Source organism: Helobdella robusta, assembly GCF_000326865.2.
Source record: "Helobdella robusta unplaced genomic scaffold HELROscaffold_40, whole genome shotgun sequence".
Lineage (NCBI taxonomy): Eukaryota > Metazoa > Annelida > Clitellata > Rhynchobdellida > Glossiphoniidae > Helobdella > Helobdella robusta.
The window spans coordinates 810,469-828,331 of NW_008704903.1; the positions used below are offsets into that span (position 1 = coordinate 810,469).

At 35.1% G+C, this 17,863-nt stretch overlaps 3 protein-coding genes across 3 annotated transcripts in view; 2 read left to right on the forward strand and 1 right to left on the reverse strand.

Moving 5' to 3' along the window:
- Positions 1-3,698: 3,698 nt before the first annotated feature.
- HELRODRAFT_192935 (hypothetical protein) lies at positions 3,699-6,908 on the forward strand (the record flags this gene model as incomplete). Its single annotated transcript, XM_009025172.1, has 7 exons — positions 3,699-3,753; positions 4,187-4,341; positions 4,447-4,576; positions 4,772-4,879; positions 4,968-5,173; positions 5,246-5,350; positions 5,987-6,908. 7 exons carry the CDS (start codon positions 3,699-3,701, stop codon positions 6,083-6,085), a joined length of 858 nt encoding a protein of 285 aa, XP_009023420.1. The 3' UTR covers positions 6,086-6,908.
- Positions 6,909-11,550: 4,642 nt separating this feature from the next.
- On the forward strand, positions 11,551-14,337 carry HELRODRAFT_113786 (hypothetical protein). Its single transcript, XM_009025173.1, has 6 exons — positions 11,551-11,942; positions 12,096-12,236; positions 12,392-12,620; positions 12,833-12,904; positions 13,254-13,735; positions 13,910-14,337. Exons 1-6 carry the CDS (start codon positions 11,760-11,762, stop codon positions 13,910-13,912), a joined length of 1,110 nt encoding a protein of 369 aa, XP_009023421.1. The 5' UTR covers positions 11,551-11,759; the 3' UTR covers positions 13,913-14,337.
- Positions 14,338-16,265: 1,928 nt separating this feature from the next.
- Positions 16,266-17,863, reverse strand: part of HELRODRAFT_113789 (hypothetical protein) — a gene marked incomplete at its 3' end in the record, with an annotated part of 3,507 nt that continues 1,909 nt past the window's right edge. The window contains exons 5-7 of the mRNA XM_009025174.1: positions 17,049-17,332; positions 16,837-16,911; positions 16,266-16,542 (exon numbers count right to left, since the gene is read on the reverse strand). Of these exons, the coding sequence (XP_009023422.1) occupies positions 16,266-16,542; positions 16,837-16,911; positions 17,049-17,332 (636 nt within the window). The remainder of the gene's footprint in view (positions 16,543-16,836; positions 16,912-17,048; positions 17,333-17,863) is intronic.

Here is a 17,863-nt window from a genome sequence, read left to right on the forward strand (position 1 = left end):
TTTGTTAGTTCGTTCGTTGGTTCGTACGTTTGTATGCTTGCTCAATGTTCATTCGTTCCTTCATTCATCCGTTCGTTCGTTCGTTCGTTCGTTCGTTCATTCATTTATTCATTTGACAATTTTTTTGTCTATTTGACAGATTTTACTTGATTTGTATAAACAACATGATATCATTTTGGCGTCAAAGAATGAAGCTACCTAATGATATAATATAATTGACGTTATTTTTTAATTCTTAATTTCATAAGTTGGCGCTAAATAAAGTAATAAAAATATTATTTTTTTATTATTTAAAAATAATTTTCACAAATATTAATATTAAAAGTTTAACTGATCCAACGTGCAGAAGATGTCGCTTGCTGTTCCCACCATCCTAATCTTGATTGCGTCATCAAATGTAGGGATGTGCTGACGAGTAGGGATGTGACATCCGGTACGAATAGTAGTGAGATGTTGTCCGAGGACCGATTGGTCGAACGTCTTGCCGAACACTGCGGAAATCTCGATTTTTCGGTAATGATGTCTTCATGGTTTTCAGTTTAAAATAAAATACTCATTGAAATAAATAATTAATTAACTAATTAACCAATTAATTAATTAATTGTCTAATTAATTAATCAATTAACTCATCTACCTACCAGAATCCGATGTGGCAGTGTTTCTTCAGCAGTTCCTCCCCGCAAAGACAGTTGAAGAAAAAGCAAAAAAATTCTCTCAACCAGCCCGCAAGCGTAAATAAACAAGATGGCGGACCGGTCAGTACAGAGATTGACGTCATCAAACTTCAGTGCTGTGCCAGGGCCGTTACCAGAAAATGCGCTGAATTGTGTACAAAGGTAAGTTCACTTTTAAACTAATTGTTTTGATATTATCACGTATATATATACATCTCATTAACATTCATAATAATTTGACCTATACAATTTGGACCAATCACAATCAGACTTTCAAGCACTCCTGGTCGGATACGATGACGTCATTTCACGCCCACTGCACTAACAATCAGCAGGAGTTCCAACTTAACGCATGTCTTGAAAACGGTCAGTGGTGGTAATAAATACAACTACACACACACAGACGCGCGCACACACGCTCACACACACACGCACACACATACTCACACACACACAAACACAGTGATTGACAGGTGTCGTGTAGGCTGTACTAACTTAACTTACTGCAAACATTTGACTGACCAGCCGACAAACTCATTCAGAAAGTGCGACAAAAAGTCTGACATAGACGCCAGAAGCACCTTTCAATCTTGGACCACCGGGTATATATCACTGCCTACGCTACTGTCTTACGATATCCCAATTAAGGGTGAGATATTTTTGGTTTTTTTTTATAATAATTTATAATTTATAGCAATTAATAAAATAATTAATAATATCATTAATAATTATTATTGGCTCGCCAGTGGTTGATGGATTGAATTAATGATATACACATCTAAGACGGTTTTGAAGAAACAAATAGAGGAATCTTAAGCAACTTTGAGTCTGTTGCTATATACATATATTTTCTCTTTGATTTATTCATTTTTTTTAATCTTCTCTCTATTCATTTATTTATTTATTCATTCATTTATTCATTTATTCATTCATCCGAAGACGTGAGAAGATGCCAGCCTGAAAAATGGAGAACAGTATCTTGCATTTTGCATCTGAAGCCGTGTGTAGGCGGTTCTACCAGTCTCATCTGCAAGTTAGGAGTGAATGGATGAATGAATGAATGAACGAACGAACGAATGAATTATTGAATCAACAGAAAATGAATGAATTAACGAACAAAATTTTCCGCCGCTAAAAATAATGAAACAAAAATGAAAAAATCCAACTCTATAAATTTCGACTGCGGAGTATAAGCTTTATTTATGCCGTGACGATGCTAGATTTTTTACTTAAATTACTTCTTTTTTTAATTTTTCTTTTGATTTAATTTTAATTAATTCGTTCGTTCGTTTGTTCGTTCGTTCGTTCGTTCATTCGTTCGTTCGTTAGTTCGTTTGTCAATTCATGTTATTGATAAGAAAAAATAACTTTGAAAATAATTTCAAATTACTACATATTTTATTAGTAGACAATAATAAAATGAAATAACTTTCCATTAATTAAAGAAAAGACTGTCTAGACATTCTGGAAACCTGTCTAGACAGGACGAAGCTTCCGACAGAGACGTCGTCGACGACAGCGTCTGACGTCTGCAACGTTCTGTCTGTTCATGATGACGATAAAGACTGCCTATCTCTCGACTATTATCTAAGTTTTTATTTTTTTATTATTAAAAAAATTATTATTTTTTTTATTGATATTGTTATTATTATTATTTATTTTATTGTTATCGCTAGTATAATTATTTATAATTATTTTATAATTATCAATCCACAACGCCTGCCATTTCCCAGAGCCCAAAACTGATCGCCCCCAAGACCGCCAGATCGGTGACGTCACCACACCGTGCAACCCTAACCCGTGCTCCCGCCAGCAAGTCTGCGTAGTTTCCAGACGGCCGTGCGTCAAAAAAAAAATTTCAAAAGGGGGCGCTACAAAAGCAGGCGCTAGAAAAATGACCAGCAAGAAGTTTACGATTAATGATTATTACTTGAATGATAACGACAACGACGATGATGATGATGGCGATGATGACGTCAGCGATGGGGCTGATGGTTCTTGCGCGTCATATTACTGCAGACCAGGTGGTAATTATTATATTTTAGTAATTAATAAAAAATATTTCATGACAAAACGTAAATTATAAAATTATAAAACAATAAATAATTTAAACGCCTTGATAACATTCTTTGGACATATTTGTAGGCTGTCCAATAGGAGAGCTGATGACTCACTTAGCCTATCCAGGATCTTTGACCCGTCTCGATGACGTCACGAACAACAACTGCATCCGGTTGTGCGTGTGTGGTCACTACGGCAACTGGCTGAACTGCAGCAACGTGTGTATGGGCGGTGGGGGAATTCACTGCCATCTCAGATCCGGCAAGATTATTGGTCAGTTGATGGGTGACGTCATCCATCGTCGCCATTTTGTTTTAACTTTATCATCATTTTCTTCATTATCACCGTCTTCATCAAGATTATTACTCCTTTTCTTTTTTATCTTTATCATCACTGACTAGTTTAACCCGTACCATCATCGTTCAATTTTATAAAATCACAACCACAAAACGAAACCGAAACCGGAAACAGAACACAACACCGTCTACAACAACGCCTGCAACACGTGTCTGTGCGGAAATGCTGAAGTCACGTGCACCAGACGAGATTGTAGCACCGAGCAAAATGTCAATCAAGTCATGCCGAGCTACACTTATTATGGCTATCAGAAGCAAAACCGGAAATGGATTACAGGTGAGTGAATGAGTGAGTTATCATCATCATCATCAGTGTAAATCATCATTATCATAATCTGCAGGTTTGCCGTGCAACTGTTCATCCCAGTATAGACCAGTGTGCGCGAACAACGGGCAAACATTTCCTAATTTATGCATAGCCAAGTTAGCCCTAGAGCTCTATCAACAAATCTGATTAACATTATTTATTAATTGGATGATTAACATACTTTATCGTTGGGAAAAAAATGAATAAATTATGTTAATTCTGAAGGTGTCATGGCTATCAGCAGCAGCAATTAATAATGCAAGATTCGTGTGTCCGTATTGATCACTGCCACAGCAAACCATGCCCCAAAGGAGAGAGGTTGTGATGATGGTGGTGGTGGTGTTGAAAAATGATGGTGATAAAGAAGAAGATGATGATGACGACGATGTTGTTGATAATGATAATGATGACGATGTTGGTGATGACGACGACGATGAAGAAGATGATGATAATGACGATGATGACGATGATGACGATGATGATGACGATGATGAGGACGACGACGATGATGATGATGACAGGTGTATATCGGTTCCTCAAATCTGTCTTGGTGGTCCATTCAGCAGCCACAACCAGTGCAGACAATATCAGTGCGGTATGTTTGTTTACTGCATCCATAATTACAACCATATGACGTCATCATCGTCGTCGTTGTGATCATCATCACCATTTTTATCATCATCATCATCCTTACCATCATTATATCATCATCAGTTTCATCATCAATTTCTGCAAATTATTAATTTCAATTCCTATCTTGAAATGATAATCTCAAAAAACATACGCAGTGAAGTGTCAACAGCGATCACCATCATCATCCTCATCATATTCGTCATCATCACCGTCACCTGCGTACTGTGACGTCACAAAAGCACGTGACTATCACACTTTGTGTGAGGCCGTTAGGGATGAGGTCGGCAAACTTTGCGGGAGAAACTGTCAGGTGACATCTCATCTTCATCTTTATCTTCATCATCTTCTTCACCATTGTTTTCATCATCATCATCGTCACCACCATCATCATCATCATTATTACCACCATCATCAGACGCCCTGCAAGACCAACGCCAAGGTGTGTGGCATGGATGGGGTGACGTATGCAAATGAGTGTCAGTGCAGATGCCACCACGTTCCAGTCGATTATTATTCACCCTGCTACATTCTACCACACTTCATTGGTTGGTCGCCCCTTGTGAATATTAAGTAGGGCTAATTATAGCATTCATGAATAATCATTAAGGCTAAATATAATATTCATGAATATTAATTAGAGCACCGTAAAGACAGTGATATTAAGGCCCATTATTACATCTAGGAACACTGTATTGGTACCAATTTTACGATAATGTTTCAAACTCTTGTATGCAAATTAGATGCTACGTCGTCAAAGGTCACCTGTCCCAAGGTCACCTGCTCTAAAAATAACTTGATCAAGGGCTGCCAGTCTATCATACCGCCTGGTGCTTGCTGTCCTATATGTGGTTGGTTATGATGACGATGTTGAAGACGACGATGACGATGGTGACGACGACGATAATGATGATGATGATGATGATGATTACAAACCAGCCAGTGAACTGCGCATGCTCATAAACAAGAGACTGGCTACGACTCTGAGAATGAATCAGGAGAACGGAATAACTCTTTCCGGTTTGGCGGACAATTTAGAATCTTTGCTTTCGGTCAGAGAATGTCGGATCTATGTTTACATATCTATGGATGGCGATCTGGTTGTCTTGGTAACGCCTAGCAATCAGTTTGCATCCAATAATTTGGTTGGTGAAATTAATTGAAAGTTGTGCGAGCAAAATTAAAGTATAAAAATGAAAACTTATTTGGTTCGCTAGGTGCAAGCCTGTCAGCAAGAAGCCAGCCACATAGCGAATATGATATCAACGAACCATCCAACCATCAGATACAACGCCTACCTCTCCTTACTATCGTCTGCCCACGTAAGAAATTTGAACGATGACGTATACAACAGCATGACGTCATCGTCGTCGTCATTAGCTCTTTTGTCGTCATTAGCGACAACGTCTTTTTTCATAATCGTTTATTATTATTGTCTTGTGTTTTGTTAGCCTCTCTCTCTCTCTCTCTCTCTCTCTCTCTCTCTCACGCACGTGATTTCTCCATCATCGTCATCGTCGTCTTCATCATCGTCATCGTCGTCTTCATCGCCGTCGTGATTGGCGTGTCGAAGAACAATGACGATGATTGCTATAATGATGACGATGATAAAGATGATGATTAAAATATAACAATAAGGGTGATGATGATGGTAATTTTGATGATGATGATGATGATGATGGTGATGATTATGATGATGATGATGATGATGATGATGATGATGATGATGATGATGGTGATGATGATGGTGATGATGATAACTATACTTGTTTTTATCGTTTAATATGTTTCGGGTTAATTATTTTTTTGTGATTTTCTTTTCTGCTCTGGAGACGTATCAATGTAACGATCAGTCCGCTCTATCTAGCTCTTCGTTTCGTTACGTTATGGTTATGTTATGCTACAAGGCCTCGAAGATGAAAGCGATGAAGATGATTGGTGATGATGTTCACCATTAGCATTACCACAATGACGATGATGGTGATGATGAAGAAGAAGATGAGAAAGATGACGACGACGACGATGATGATGAAAACATCAGAAAGTGTGCAATGTAAATATTTTTAAATGATTAAAAATTGAGTTCGTCATTCCATAAATAAAAACTTTTACGATCTGATCTGTTTTCTAATGTAAACATGTTCTCCATTAACACACACACTCACACACACGCAAACATACACACACACTCACACACGCAAACATACACACATACTCACACACGCACTCATAATCATATATAGTAATCTAAATTATACGCCAGTTTAAACGTGTGTGTTAATTTGTGTGGAATTTAACTTAATTGATGAAAATTTTTTCATAAAATTACTTATTTTTTGTAAACACACACACACAGACAAACGCACGCACGCACACAGACAGACACACGCACGCACGCACACAGACAGACAGACACACACACAGACACAAATGTAACATGTTATTTTATTTAGTAGTTTAGGTATTAGTTAGAGTCTTAGAGCTGGTGATTTTATTGTTATGGTTTAACTTTATCTGATTATACGTGATGTCTGTTTGCCCGTATGTTTGTTTGTTCGTTCGTTTGTTCATTCTTTCGTTCATTCATTCGTTTATTCATCTGTCCGTCCGCCCGTCCATCCGTTCTCGTCTCTGGATGTTTCATCAAGATAAGTAACCGTGCAGTGAACTCTTTTGTGTGATTTTCATTCATTTATTTATTGTTGTTAGTTTTTAATTCATCCATTTTTTTTCACATTTTATTCGATCATTCATTAATTTGTTTGTTTTTCGGTTTGTTCTTTAGTTGATTTATTTATTAACCTATAAATCAATCCATCCATACATTTATTCGTTCATTCATTCAGTCATTCATTCATGCATTAATACATTGATCGATCTAACTACTCAAAACTTTCGTCAATTCATCTATTAATTCACTCGTTCGTTCGTTTGCTCATTCGTTCGTTCCTTCGTTCGTTCCTTCGTTCATTCATTCATTCATTCATTCATTCATTCATTCATTCATTCATTCATTCATTCATTCATTCATTCATTCATTCATTCATCCATTCATTCATCCATCCATTCATTCATTCATTCATTCTTTCATTCATTTATTCATTCATTCATATTTTCATTCATTTATTCATTCATTCATTCATTCATTCATTCATTCATTCATCTACCCGTCAATAACTTACACAAAAAAAAATTTTCAATAAAACCAACCGACCATTGCTTGTCGTTTTAATTAATTTCTTTGAATAACAACGCTGAGGGCTTCTATGTTTGTATGGGAGTATGTATGTATGTATGTATGTATGTATGTATGTATGTATGTATGTATGTATGTATGCATGCATGCATGCATGTATGTATGTATGTATGTATGTATGTATGTATGTATGTATGTATGTATGTATGCATGTATTTCTGTATTTATGTATGTGTGTTGTATGTGTGCATGAACATAAAGAAACCTCATAAGTCATCACAGGTGCAATAATGATAATAATAATAATATAATAATAATTATAATAATAAAAATAATAAACGTTTGAATAAAAGAATGAACGAAAGATCGAACGATGGATTAAAATAAAGGAATGAAATCTGTGAAGATTATTATTATTATGCAATTGTATGTGTGTGTGTGTTTATTTATATATGTATATATGTATGTGTGTGTGTGACGTTTTGTTTGTTTGTTTAAATGTGTCTGATGTAGTTGTTGTCGGCGTTAACAAAGTTGTTGTTGTTGACGTTTATGACGTCGTTGTTATTGTTCTAATTGTTATTGTTATCGTTGTTGTTGTTGTTGATGGTGCAAACTTTGTTGATGTTGTTGTTGTTGTTGATGATGATGTTGTTGATTTTGTTGTTGTTGATGTTGATGTTGTTGATGTTGATGTTGTTGATGATGTTGTTGTTGTTGATGATGTTGTTGTTGATAATGATGTTGTTGATTTTGTTGTTGCTGATGTTGTTGATGATGATGTTGATGATGATGTTGTTGTTGTTGATGATGTTGTTGTTGATGTTGTTGCTGATGTTGTTGTTGTTGATGTTGTTGCTATTGAAGTTGTTGTTGACGTTAACGACAATTGAATGTGATTGATATCATTGTTGTTTTCTCATTGTCGTCGTCCTTCTAATTAAACCTCTAGTGCTTCGCTAATTAAACAAACAAACAAGGCATTCGGATTGTCTCACAATTCACACACAATACAATACAATACTATAATACAACGTATGTATGTATGTATGTTTGTGTGTGTGTGTGTGCGTGTGTGTGTGTTGTGTGTGTGTGTCTGTATGCGAGTGTATATTTGATATAACATCATCGTCGTTGTCATCATCAGTTTAATGTTTAATAAATCACGAATGTAATATTATTAATAATTATTTTAATCACAATTTTCTTCATCAACATTATCACCACTGTCAACATCATCATCATCATCTTTACAAGAATCATCATAATCATCATCTTAAAGAGAATTATCATCATCATCATCATCATTTTTACAAGAATCATCATCATCATCATCATCTTAAAGAGAATTATCATCATCTCCTTAATTGCGATGTACTAAATTAAGTACTGCATTTGAGTTGAGGTGTTGTCTGTTTGAAAAAACACTTCATGCTGTGTGCTAAGCGAGTGAATGAATGAATGAGTGAATGAATGAATGAACGAATGAATGAATGAATGAACGAACGAACGAATGAACGAACGAATGAATGAATGAATGAATGAACGAACGAATGAATGAATGAATGTATGTATGTATGGGAGAAAAAGGAACGAACGAAAAAACGAATTGACAAATTATTCAGATTTGACTGAAAAGTTTGAACGGCTGAGTGCATGGATGTGAAAAAAATGAAAGTGCATATGGTCGATTGAATGAATAAGTGATGGTTCAATAAAAAAAAAATTAGAATTGATCAGAAAGAAGAATAAACGAACGAACTTACGAACGAACGAACTTACGAACGAACGAACGAATGAATGAATGGATAAAAGAATTTAGTCGTCAATTAAGTGATTGAATGAAACGAATATAAAAGAATGAAAGAAAGAGTGAGTGAATGATAAAATAAAAAAATACAAACACAAAAGTACAAACATACAAACATATACACATGCATGCATACAGACATGCAAATAATTTTTCCAGCATTTGATTGTGTTTAATTACAAAAACATTTGCACCTAGTTACTTAGTTGCTCTCTGCAAGAATTTGTATGTATGTATGTATGTATGTATGTATGTATGTATGTATGTATGTATGTATGTATGTTTGTGTGTATGTATGTATGTATGTATGTATGTATGTATGTATGTATGTATGTATGTATGTATGTATGTATGTATGTATGTTTGTTTGTATGTATGTTTGTGCGTGCGTGTGTGTACGTGTACCTCTAATTCGATAATTCGATGCTTAAGCTTTCTAACACATCTCCTATTATTCTATTTGGCAGTGTGTTGCTACCAGACATAATCCTAATCATTATCGTCGTCTTCTTCGTCATCATCATCATCATTACCATCGTCGTCTTCTTCGTCATCATCACTATCGACATCATCATCATCACAACAAGCATCATCATCATTGTTGTCGTCGTGATGAAGTGAATGAAATAAATTCCTCGTTAAAAATGAATAAAACTATCAGAGGTGAATGTAAATGGAAGAATGAAAATATAAACGTTGAGACATAGAAGAATAACGAGAGAGAGAGAGAGAGAGAGAGAGAGAGAGAGAGAGAGAGAGAGAGAGAGAAAGAAAGAGAAATAGGATAGAGAGAAAGAAAGTGAGAGAGGGAAAGAAAGAAAAAACAAATGAGAGAGAAAGAAAAAAAAAAAAAGAGAAAAAATAGAAAATGGATTGCATAAAGGCGGAGCCGCTACAAGATTGAAATGAAATGTGTGAGCGAAGTTGATAATGAGATGATGATAATGATGTTTGTGATGATGATGATGATGTGATGATAATGATACTCGCGATGATGATGATGATTTTGACGGCGACGATGATGATGATGATGACGATTGCAATGATGGATGTTTGATGGCTTTTTGATAACAAAGACACATAAGTTTGAAATAGATAGATATTTATAGAGAGAAAGAGAGCAAGAGAGAGAGAGAGAGAAAGAGAAAGAGAAAGAAAGAAAAAAAGATAAAGTGATAAAAGAAAGCAGATAATGATACCGGCAAAGAAGGAAAAGAGATAGTGAAGTTTAGAAGGGAGTGTTGAGAGCTTGGGAAAATATTATTTAACTTACTATTCGAAGATTATTTATACATCAAAGATTGCATTGATGTGTCCGTGGAAAAGTTCTCTCTCTCTCTTTCTCTCTTTCTTTTTCTCTCTTTTTTTCTTTTTCTCTTTTTCTTCCTTTCCTTCTCTCTCTACATATATACATAGAACTTTATTTACAAGTATAAAAAGTTTAGGTTATCTAATAATAGTGCAATATGTACATTATTTCTCACAATGTTTTGCTTATGAAAAGATTAACAAGAGCTTAAATGCAAAACCACACAAACAAACAAACATACACACACAAACACAAACACACACTGATATTTATAAATATAAATTTGTTGAAAACAAATTTATATTTATATATATGTATAAATAATATAAATATAAATTTATATATATGTATAAATAAATATATATGTATATATACATTCATACACGCATCTCATATATATAATGTATATACATGATCATATATATATATATATGTATATATGATCATATATATATATATATATGCATACCTTTATATATATATATATATATTGTATGTATGTATATGCATACACCTTAGATGCAAGTGTTGATAAGAGAATTCGAATGATATTTATTTACACATTTGAAGATTTTGAGATGTGAGTAACTCTAAAACACTTCTTTTCTTTTGTAGTGTTGTTGCTACTGCTACTACAACTACTGCTGCTACTACTGCTGCTACTGCTGCTGCTATTGCTGCTGCTACTGCTGCTACTGCTACTACTACTGCTTATATTTCTTCTGCTACTACTATTACTGTTACTTTCACTACTATCTTTCAGTCACGTATTAAATGTTATAACGTTAAATTATTTGGCAGCTTCAGAAGATGATTTAGATGAAAGTTTCAATGAAACAAGAAGAACAACATTTGATCGATTTAAATCAAACATCAACAACAACTATTACTGCTGCTACTACTACTGCTACTACTACTACTACTACTACTACTACTACTACTGCTACTACTACTACTACTGCTACTACTACTACTACTGCAGCAACTACTACAGCTGCTGCTACCACTACTACTGCAAGGGCGGATATAACAACAACATCGCATTATAAATAACTTTTATGTGGGGATTATAATAACAATAACATCAACATAATCATCAATCTCATCATACAACATCATCATCATCATCATCATTACTAAACAACATCATTATCATCATCATCAACAACAACAACAGAAAAAATGCTTCATAATAACCTTCGTCAACATCTGCTCATCTTGTTTTTTCTTTCTTTGACTTGTTTGGCTTTGATTTCTGCTTTGGATAACAACAACAACAAGTTTGATAATTTCAACACTCGTCACAACAACAACAACAACAACAAAAACATCAACAAAAGAAAACAACACAGAAACAATCGCCGACAGCAACAGTTTCAACCCCAGCAGCAGCAGCAGCAACGTGATTATGACGTCATGGATCCATTCCACCAATCAGAATCCAACTTTCTGAAAGATTGGAATTTGTCTAAAGTTGATTGGCTGTCGAGGAGCTCGGCCAGGTGCGTTGCCATGCCAACGAACTTGACCTTGTGCAAAGGTCTCGGCTACGAAATGATGATGATGCCCAACAAATTGCAACACAACACTTTACACGAGGTTTATTCATTCGTTCGTTCATTCATTCTATCATTCATTCATTTGTTTATTTATTTATCTATTGATTCAATCATTCATTATGCCATCCATCCATTAATTCATTCATTCACTCATCTAATCATAATCCGCCAAAATATTTCTATTTATAATAAGGTGACCACGGAGGCCAAGCAGTGGGTGCAACTAATTGCCAAAAAGTGTCACCCAAACGCCCAGGCGCTCCTGTGCTCCCTATTTGCTCCCGTCTGCCACGGACCGTCCGGATTGGACCCCTGCCAAAACCTCTGCGAGGAGGTATGCACTGTGCGTGTGTGGGATAGTGAAGTTGATAAGTTTTTAGTTGAGCGCATGCTTTCTGAGTTATAGTAAGTAGCAGTAGTAGTAAGTAAAGTATAGTAGTAAAACTTACCTTCATCTTCTTCTCCTTATTATTGTTAATTACAATTTAGGTACGAAATGGCTGTGAGGGCGAGATGGCGAGACACGGCTTCCAGTGGCCCGATATGCTGGACTGCGATAAATTCCCCTTACAGAATCAAACGCTGTGCGTCAGCGTTGAGAAGAATGATGACGACGACGACGACGATGATGATAATAATAATGAGAGAGATGATGATAGAAAAGTGGGCGGTGGTGGTGGAAATAAAGGAGAGAGAAGGATGGATGGTGGAAGAGGGGGTGGGTTTTTTGTTTCGTCTTATTTCCATATTCCATATTCTCGGATTGTGTCGATTTTTCACATTTTTGTTGTTATCATTACTATCATTCTCGCCATCGTCATCATCATCATCATCATGGTTATTTGCATCGTAATCATTATCATGAACAACGACAACCGCAATCATTATCATCACGACAACAAAAACATCATCATCATCATCACCACTCAGGCAAATGCAAGGCTTGCAAGCGTTTGAAAAGTTACAAGGACCTGACGAGTGCTTTCTGCTCTAATGATTTTGGTGAGGCTTGATGATGATGATGATGATGCTTGCGATGATGATGATGATGTTTGCGATGATGATGATGATATTTGTGATGATGATGATGTTGTTTGTGATGATGATGATATTTGTGATGATATTTGTGATGATGATGATGATGTTTGTGATGATGATGATGATATTTGTGATGACGATGGCGATGGAGAAGAAGAAGGTGATGTTGGTTTTAATGATTATATCATGATGACGACGACGATGATGATGACGACGACGGCAATGATGATGATGATGATGATCACATCAATTCAACTATCATCATTCCCGACATAACTTAACTTTTTCTTTAATGTTCTCATAAACATTTCAGCCCTGTCGGCTAAGATCAATCTCAGTCTCGTCATTGGAGACGACATAAAAGTGAATCTAAACGAAAAAAAGTTGAAAGTACTAAAAATAAATAACCCAAACAACAACAACAACAACAACAACAACAACAACAATGGAAATAAAGATAAAACTGATGAAGCGCTTAAGAGAAAATTGCGCAAATCGCTTCTCTATTTGATCGACGGAGCCAACTGCGATTGTGCTCACTTGGAAACTATAAATGGAAAACGCGGCAATTCTAGCTACCTGCTGATGGGAAATTACAAAGAAATCGAAAGTGAAAGTGGAACTAACAGGAACGGCAAACCCAAGAAAGAAATTAAATTTTACTTGACGTCAGTTCAGCCTGTTACCAAAGACGTCAAATTGTTGGTGATGAAATTAAACGAGCATGCGAACCGTGGGGGCAACGAGGAATTTTGTCGACAGATGGCCTCCAAGAATAAAAAAGATAATAAAAATGTCAATAAAAACAGAAAGAACGCTAACAACAACAACAACAGCAAAAGAAAACAAAGAATAAATAACAACAAGAATGCTAATAATAATAATAATGATAGAGAAGTGTATTAAAGTCTGTAAAACTCATGAATGAATGAGTGATTGAATGAATGAGTGATTGAATGAATGAGTGATTGAATGAATGAGTGATTGAATGAATGAGTGATTGAATGAATGAGTGATTGAATGAATGAATGAACAAACGAATAAATGAATAAATAACTAAAAACATATATATATATATATATATATTTTATGTTGTGACTAGTGAACCTATATATAAATTTATTTCTTTTACTATTCGTCACTTTTTCATATAATTCGTAATTGTTCCTTCATTAATTCATTCATTCACTCTTGCACTCCTCCAACCATTCATTCATTCATTCATCCATTTATTTATCAAATCGTTAATTCATCTATTAATTCACGACTCATTCATAAATTTATTCATTCTTCTCTCGGTCAAAATATTCACATACAAAAAACTTGTTTCATTAAAAGAAGGGTAAACAATGTTATTATTGTTACGATCATAATAAATATTATTATTACACAACTTTATTTATATTGTTATTATTTTTGATATTATTGTTATCATATATTTAAAAAAACTGTGTCAGTAACGTATACGAGCTCTTTATTATTATTATTAATATTATTATTATTATTATTATTAGTAGTAGTAGTAGTAGCAGTAGTAGCAAGGTTATTAGTAGTACTAGTAGCAGCAGTAGTAGCAGCAGTAGGAGTTGTTGGAGGTTACTGACACTTTTACTATCACTATTACAATCCTTAATATTATATTTCGGCACTGTTAGTTTCAGTTTTAAGAATCAGTGAATCACGTTAGCGTTGATTTTGATTAGGAACATGAACCCATCTGAACAGAATTAATTCCAAATTAAAATCAAAAATAAAGATAAACTAATTATAAATAAAGATCATAAAACATATTAATACTAGTCGTACCCAATACTAATGGCTATGAGAATGATGATGATGATAATGTTCATGAATGAATGAATGAATGAATGAATGAATGAATGAATGAATGAATGAATGAATGAATGAACGGATGAATGAATGAACGGATGAATGAATGAATGAACGAATGAATAAACGAACGAACGAATGAACGTGTTAATAAGTTAATCAATAAATCTATGTTTATAATCTGCAGTACTTACAACACCGAATTGCTATATGCAGTTTAAAAGTACAAAAAACCACAAAAATACAAGAAAACCAACTAAATGCACAATAATAATAATAATAACAATAATAATAATAATAACAATAATAATATTAACGGGGTTAACTATAATCACAACATTATCCCTAAAAACGTAATATATCCATTCGGTAGGGTACGGTTGATATGATTGGCTGCTATTTTTAGAATCAGTACACAGATCTATCCCTATTGGTCAGTGTAGATCGCCCTGGAGTTATATTAAGATATCTATCAATCATCATTATTATCATCATCATCAACGTCATCATCATCATCATCATTGGCGACGTCATATTCATAGTTAAATGTGCACATAATTTCTACCTTAACTCGAGAAATATTCATTATCATAATTATCGTCATCATCAACAAATCATTTTCATCAATATTATCATATCATCATCAGCAGCAGCAGAAGCAGCAGCTTCAGCGGCAACACCACTAACACAATGACGTAGACGCCAGTGAAGACGACGATGACGACAGTCTCGCATTGGATCTACTCTTACTACGACGTGATGACGACGACGACGACGATGATGGTCTCTTGAATGCTCTTATCATCATCATCACGCAATTATCATCATCATCGTGATTGTTGTTGTTGTCATCTTCATCGCCAGTTGTTTCGGCTTCAGATCCGTATAATGATGAGGACGATGGAGAGGGTTTTAATTGTCCTGTGAAATGTACAGTTTGTTAGTTGCGTTGATAGCTCAGGCGGTATAGTGGCTACGTTTTTAGATAGTTGTGGCGTGGTGGCGTGGTTCGAATGCCGTTTAGGCAAGATTTGAAGACTGTTTCACGTTGAATGATGTGTGCGTGTGTGATGTTTTGCTTGCGTGTCTGTTGATATAAAAATGTTGATTTTGTAAAAAATTCATTTTAAATATAACTTAATAAATATAGGTATGTAAAAGTTTTGTTATTTAATGACATTTTTTGAATCTTTATTTATTCATCTATCCATCCATCTATCCACTAATCAACAAACCAGTGGAGGCCGCCTTAGGAACGACATAATCAGTATCGAACCACGTGGACACCATGACGTCATCGTCGTGCTGATAATTATCATCGCCGCCGGAAGTGACGTCAGTCTCGTTGCCGCAGCTAACTAGTTGAGACTATTTTGAAATGTGGGTGATGATGATGAGGACGACGACGACGATGATGATGGTGATGACGATGATGGTGAAGACGATGATGGTGAAGACGATGGTGATGATGAGGATGAAATGTTCATACTAGATTTTAGACAAAAAAAAACTTGGATCGAACCTCTGACTTAGATGCCATAGAGACGGCCAGATTGTATTGCTGCAACAAAAGTTGTTGTTGCAGTTGTTGCTCTTGTTGGCGTATTAACTTCTGTTGTTGTTGTTCTTTTTTGTTTTTGTGCTTGGCATACTTGGCACTGAGTAGCTTGTACTCCATGCAAAAGTCAGAAATGTACTTGAAAAACTGTGTCGCGTTGGTATTTTTTATCGCTTTGCCATGGTAGCCCAGGTAGAGTAGTAGCTGGTAAAATCTTATTGGGTGAAATTTATGAAGTGCAATCTCATTGGTTGAATTTTTTAAAAAAGTTGAATTTTATTGGTTAGAGTTTACGATGGTGAAATTTTATTGGGTGAATTTATGAAAGTCCACTCTCATTTGATGGAATTTTGAAATGGTGGAATTTTATTGGTTAGAGTTTATGAGAGTGGAATCTTATTGGCAAAAATTTATGAATGAAGTAACTGTTGGATAATTATTAATTATCATAATTATTCAAAATAATAATTAAAAAATTATTTAATAGTAATAATAATAATAAATTAACTTGTTAATGAGACGTTTGTGAATGGTCTTCAGGACGATCGTCCGTTCCACAAAGTCAGCAATCCTACTCGATAGCCTGTAGTCGCGTAAACATTAAGAACCGTTTTGAAACCAAAAAACTACAAAAGAAATAATAATAATAATTATTATTATTACTATTATTAATATTATTATCATCATCATCATCATTATCACGATCGTCGTCATCATCACCTTTTCTTCATGGCCTCATCATTATCATGCATGGAGATTGACCTCAGGTGACCCCAGGAGCCCCTGCATGACCTTTCCAACTTTTCAATTTTCTCCTTGACCTCGTCGTAATCGATGCGGGCACACCTGTGGACAGCCTCCACCTCGTTAAATAGGTCACTGACCTGGTTAGGGCCGAAGTGATCGGCTGCCATGACGACCAGATGATGTAGGAGGGAGTGCTTGCGTTCGGAATCTTTCACTTCCGTTACTTTCGAGAGGTAGTCCAGTGTGAAACCAGTTGACTGTGTGTATGTGTTTGTGTGTGCGTGTGTGTGTTTGTGTGCTTGTGCGTGCGTGTGACCGTGTGTGCGTGTGTGTGACCGTGTGTGTGAGTGTGTGTAATTATGTGTTGGTATATTATATAACGTAAGTTTGGATTCGTATAAAGGTATCAACCAATTGACCAACTGACCAAATCTAACTATCCAACCAAACAACTGTCCAACTAATCAACCATTTAACCGACCTATCAACTAATCAACAAACCAACCAAACAACTAACCAACCAAACAACCATCTAAACAACTGACCAACTAACTAACCAATCAACCAACCAATGGCATGTACCTTATTGATTACACCACCATAATATATATAAATGCATGATATAGTATTCTTAGATATAGATACAATACGCGTATGTATAGGCACGTTGTTTGATGAACTCTTTCACAATTTAAGCTAACACCTGTGTTTACACATCTTTCAAGTTTATTTATTCAGTTTAAACAAAAAATAAATCAATCGAAACAGAAATTAAGCATTTTCAAAGA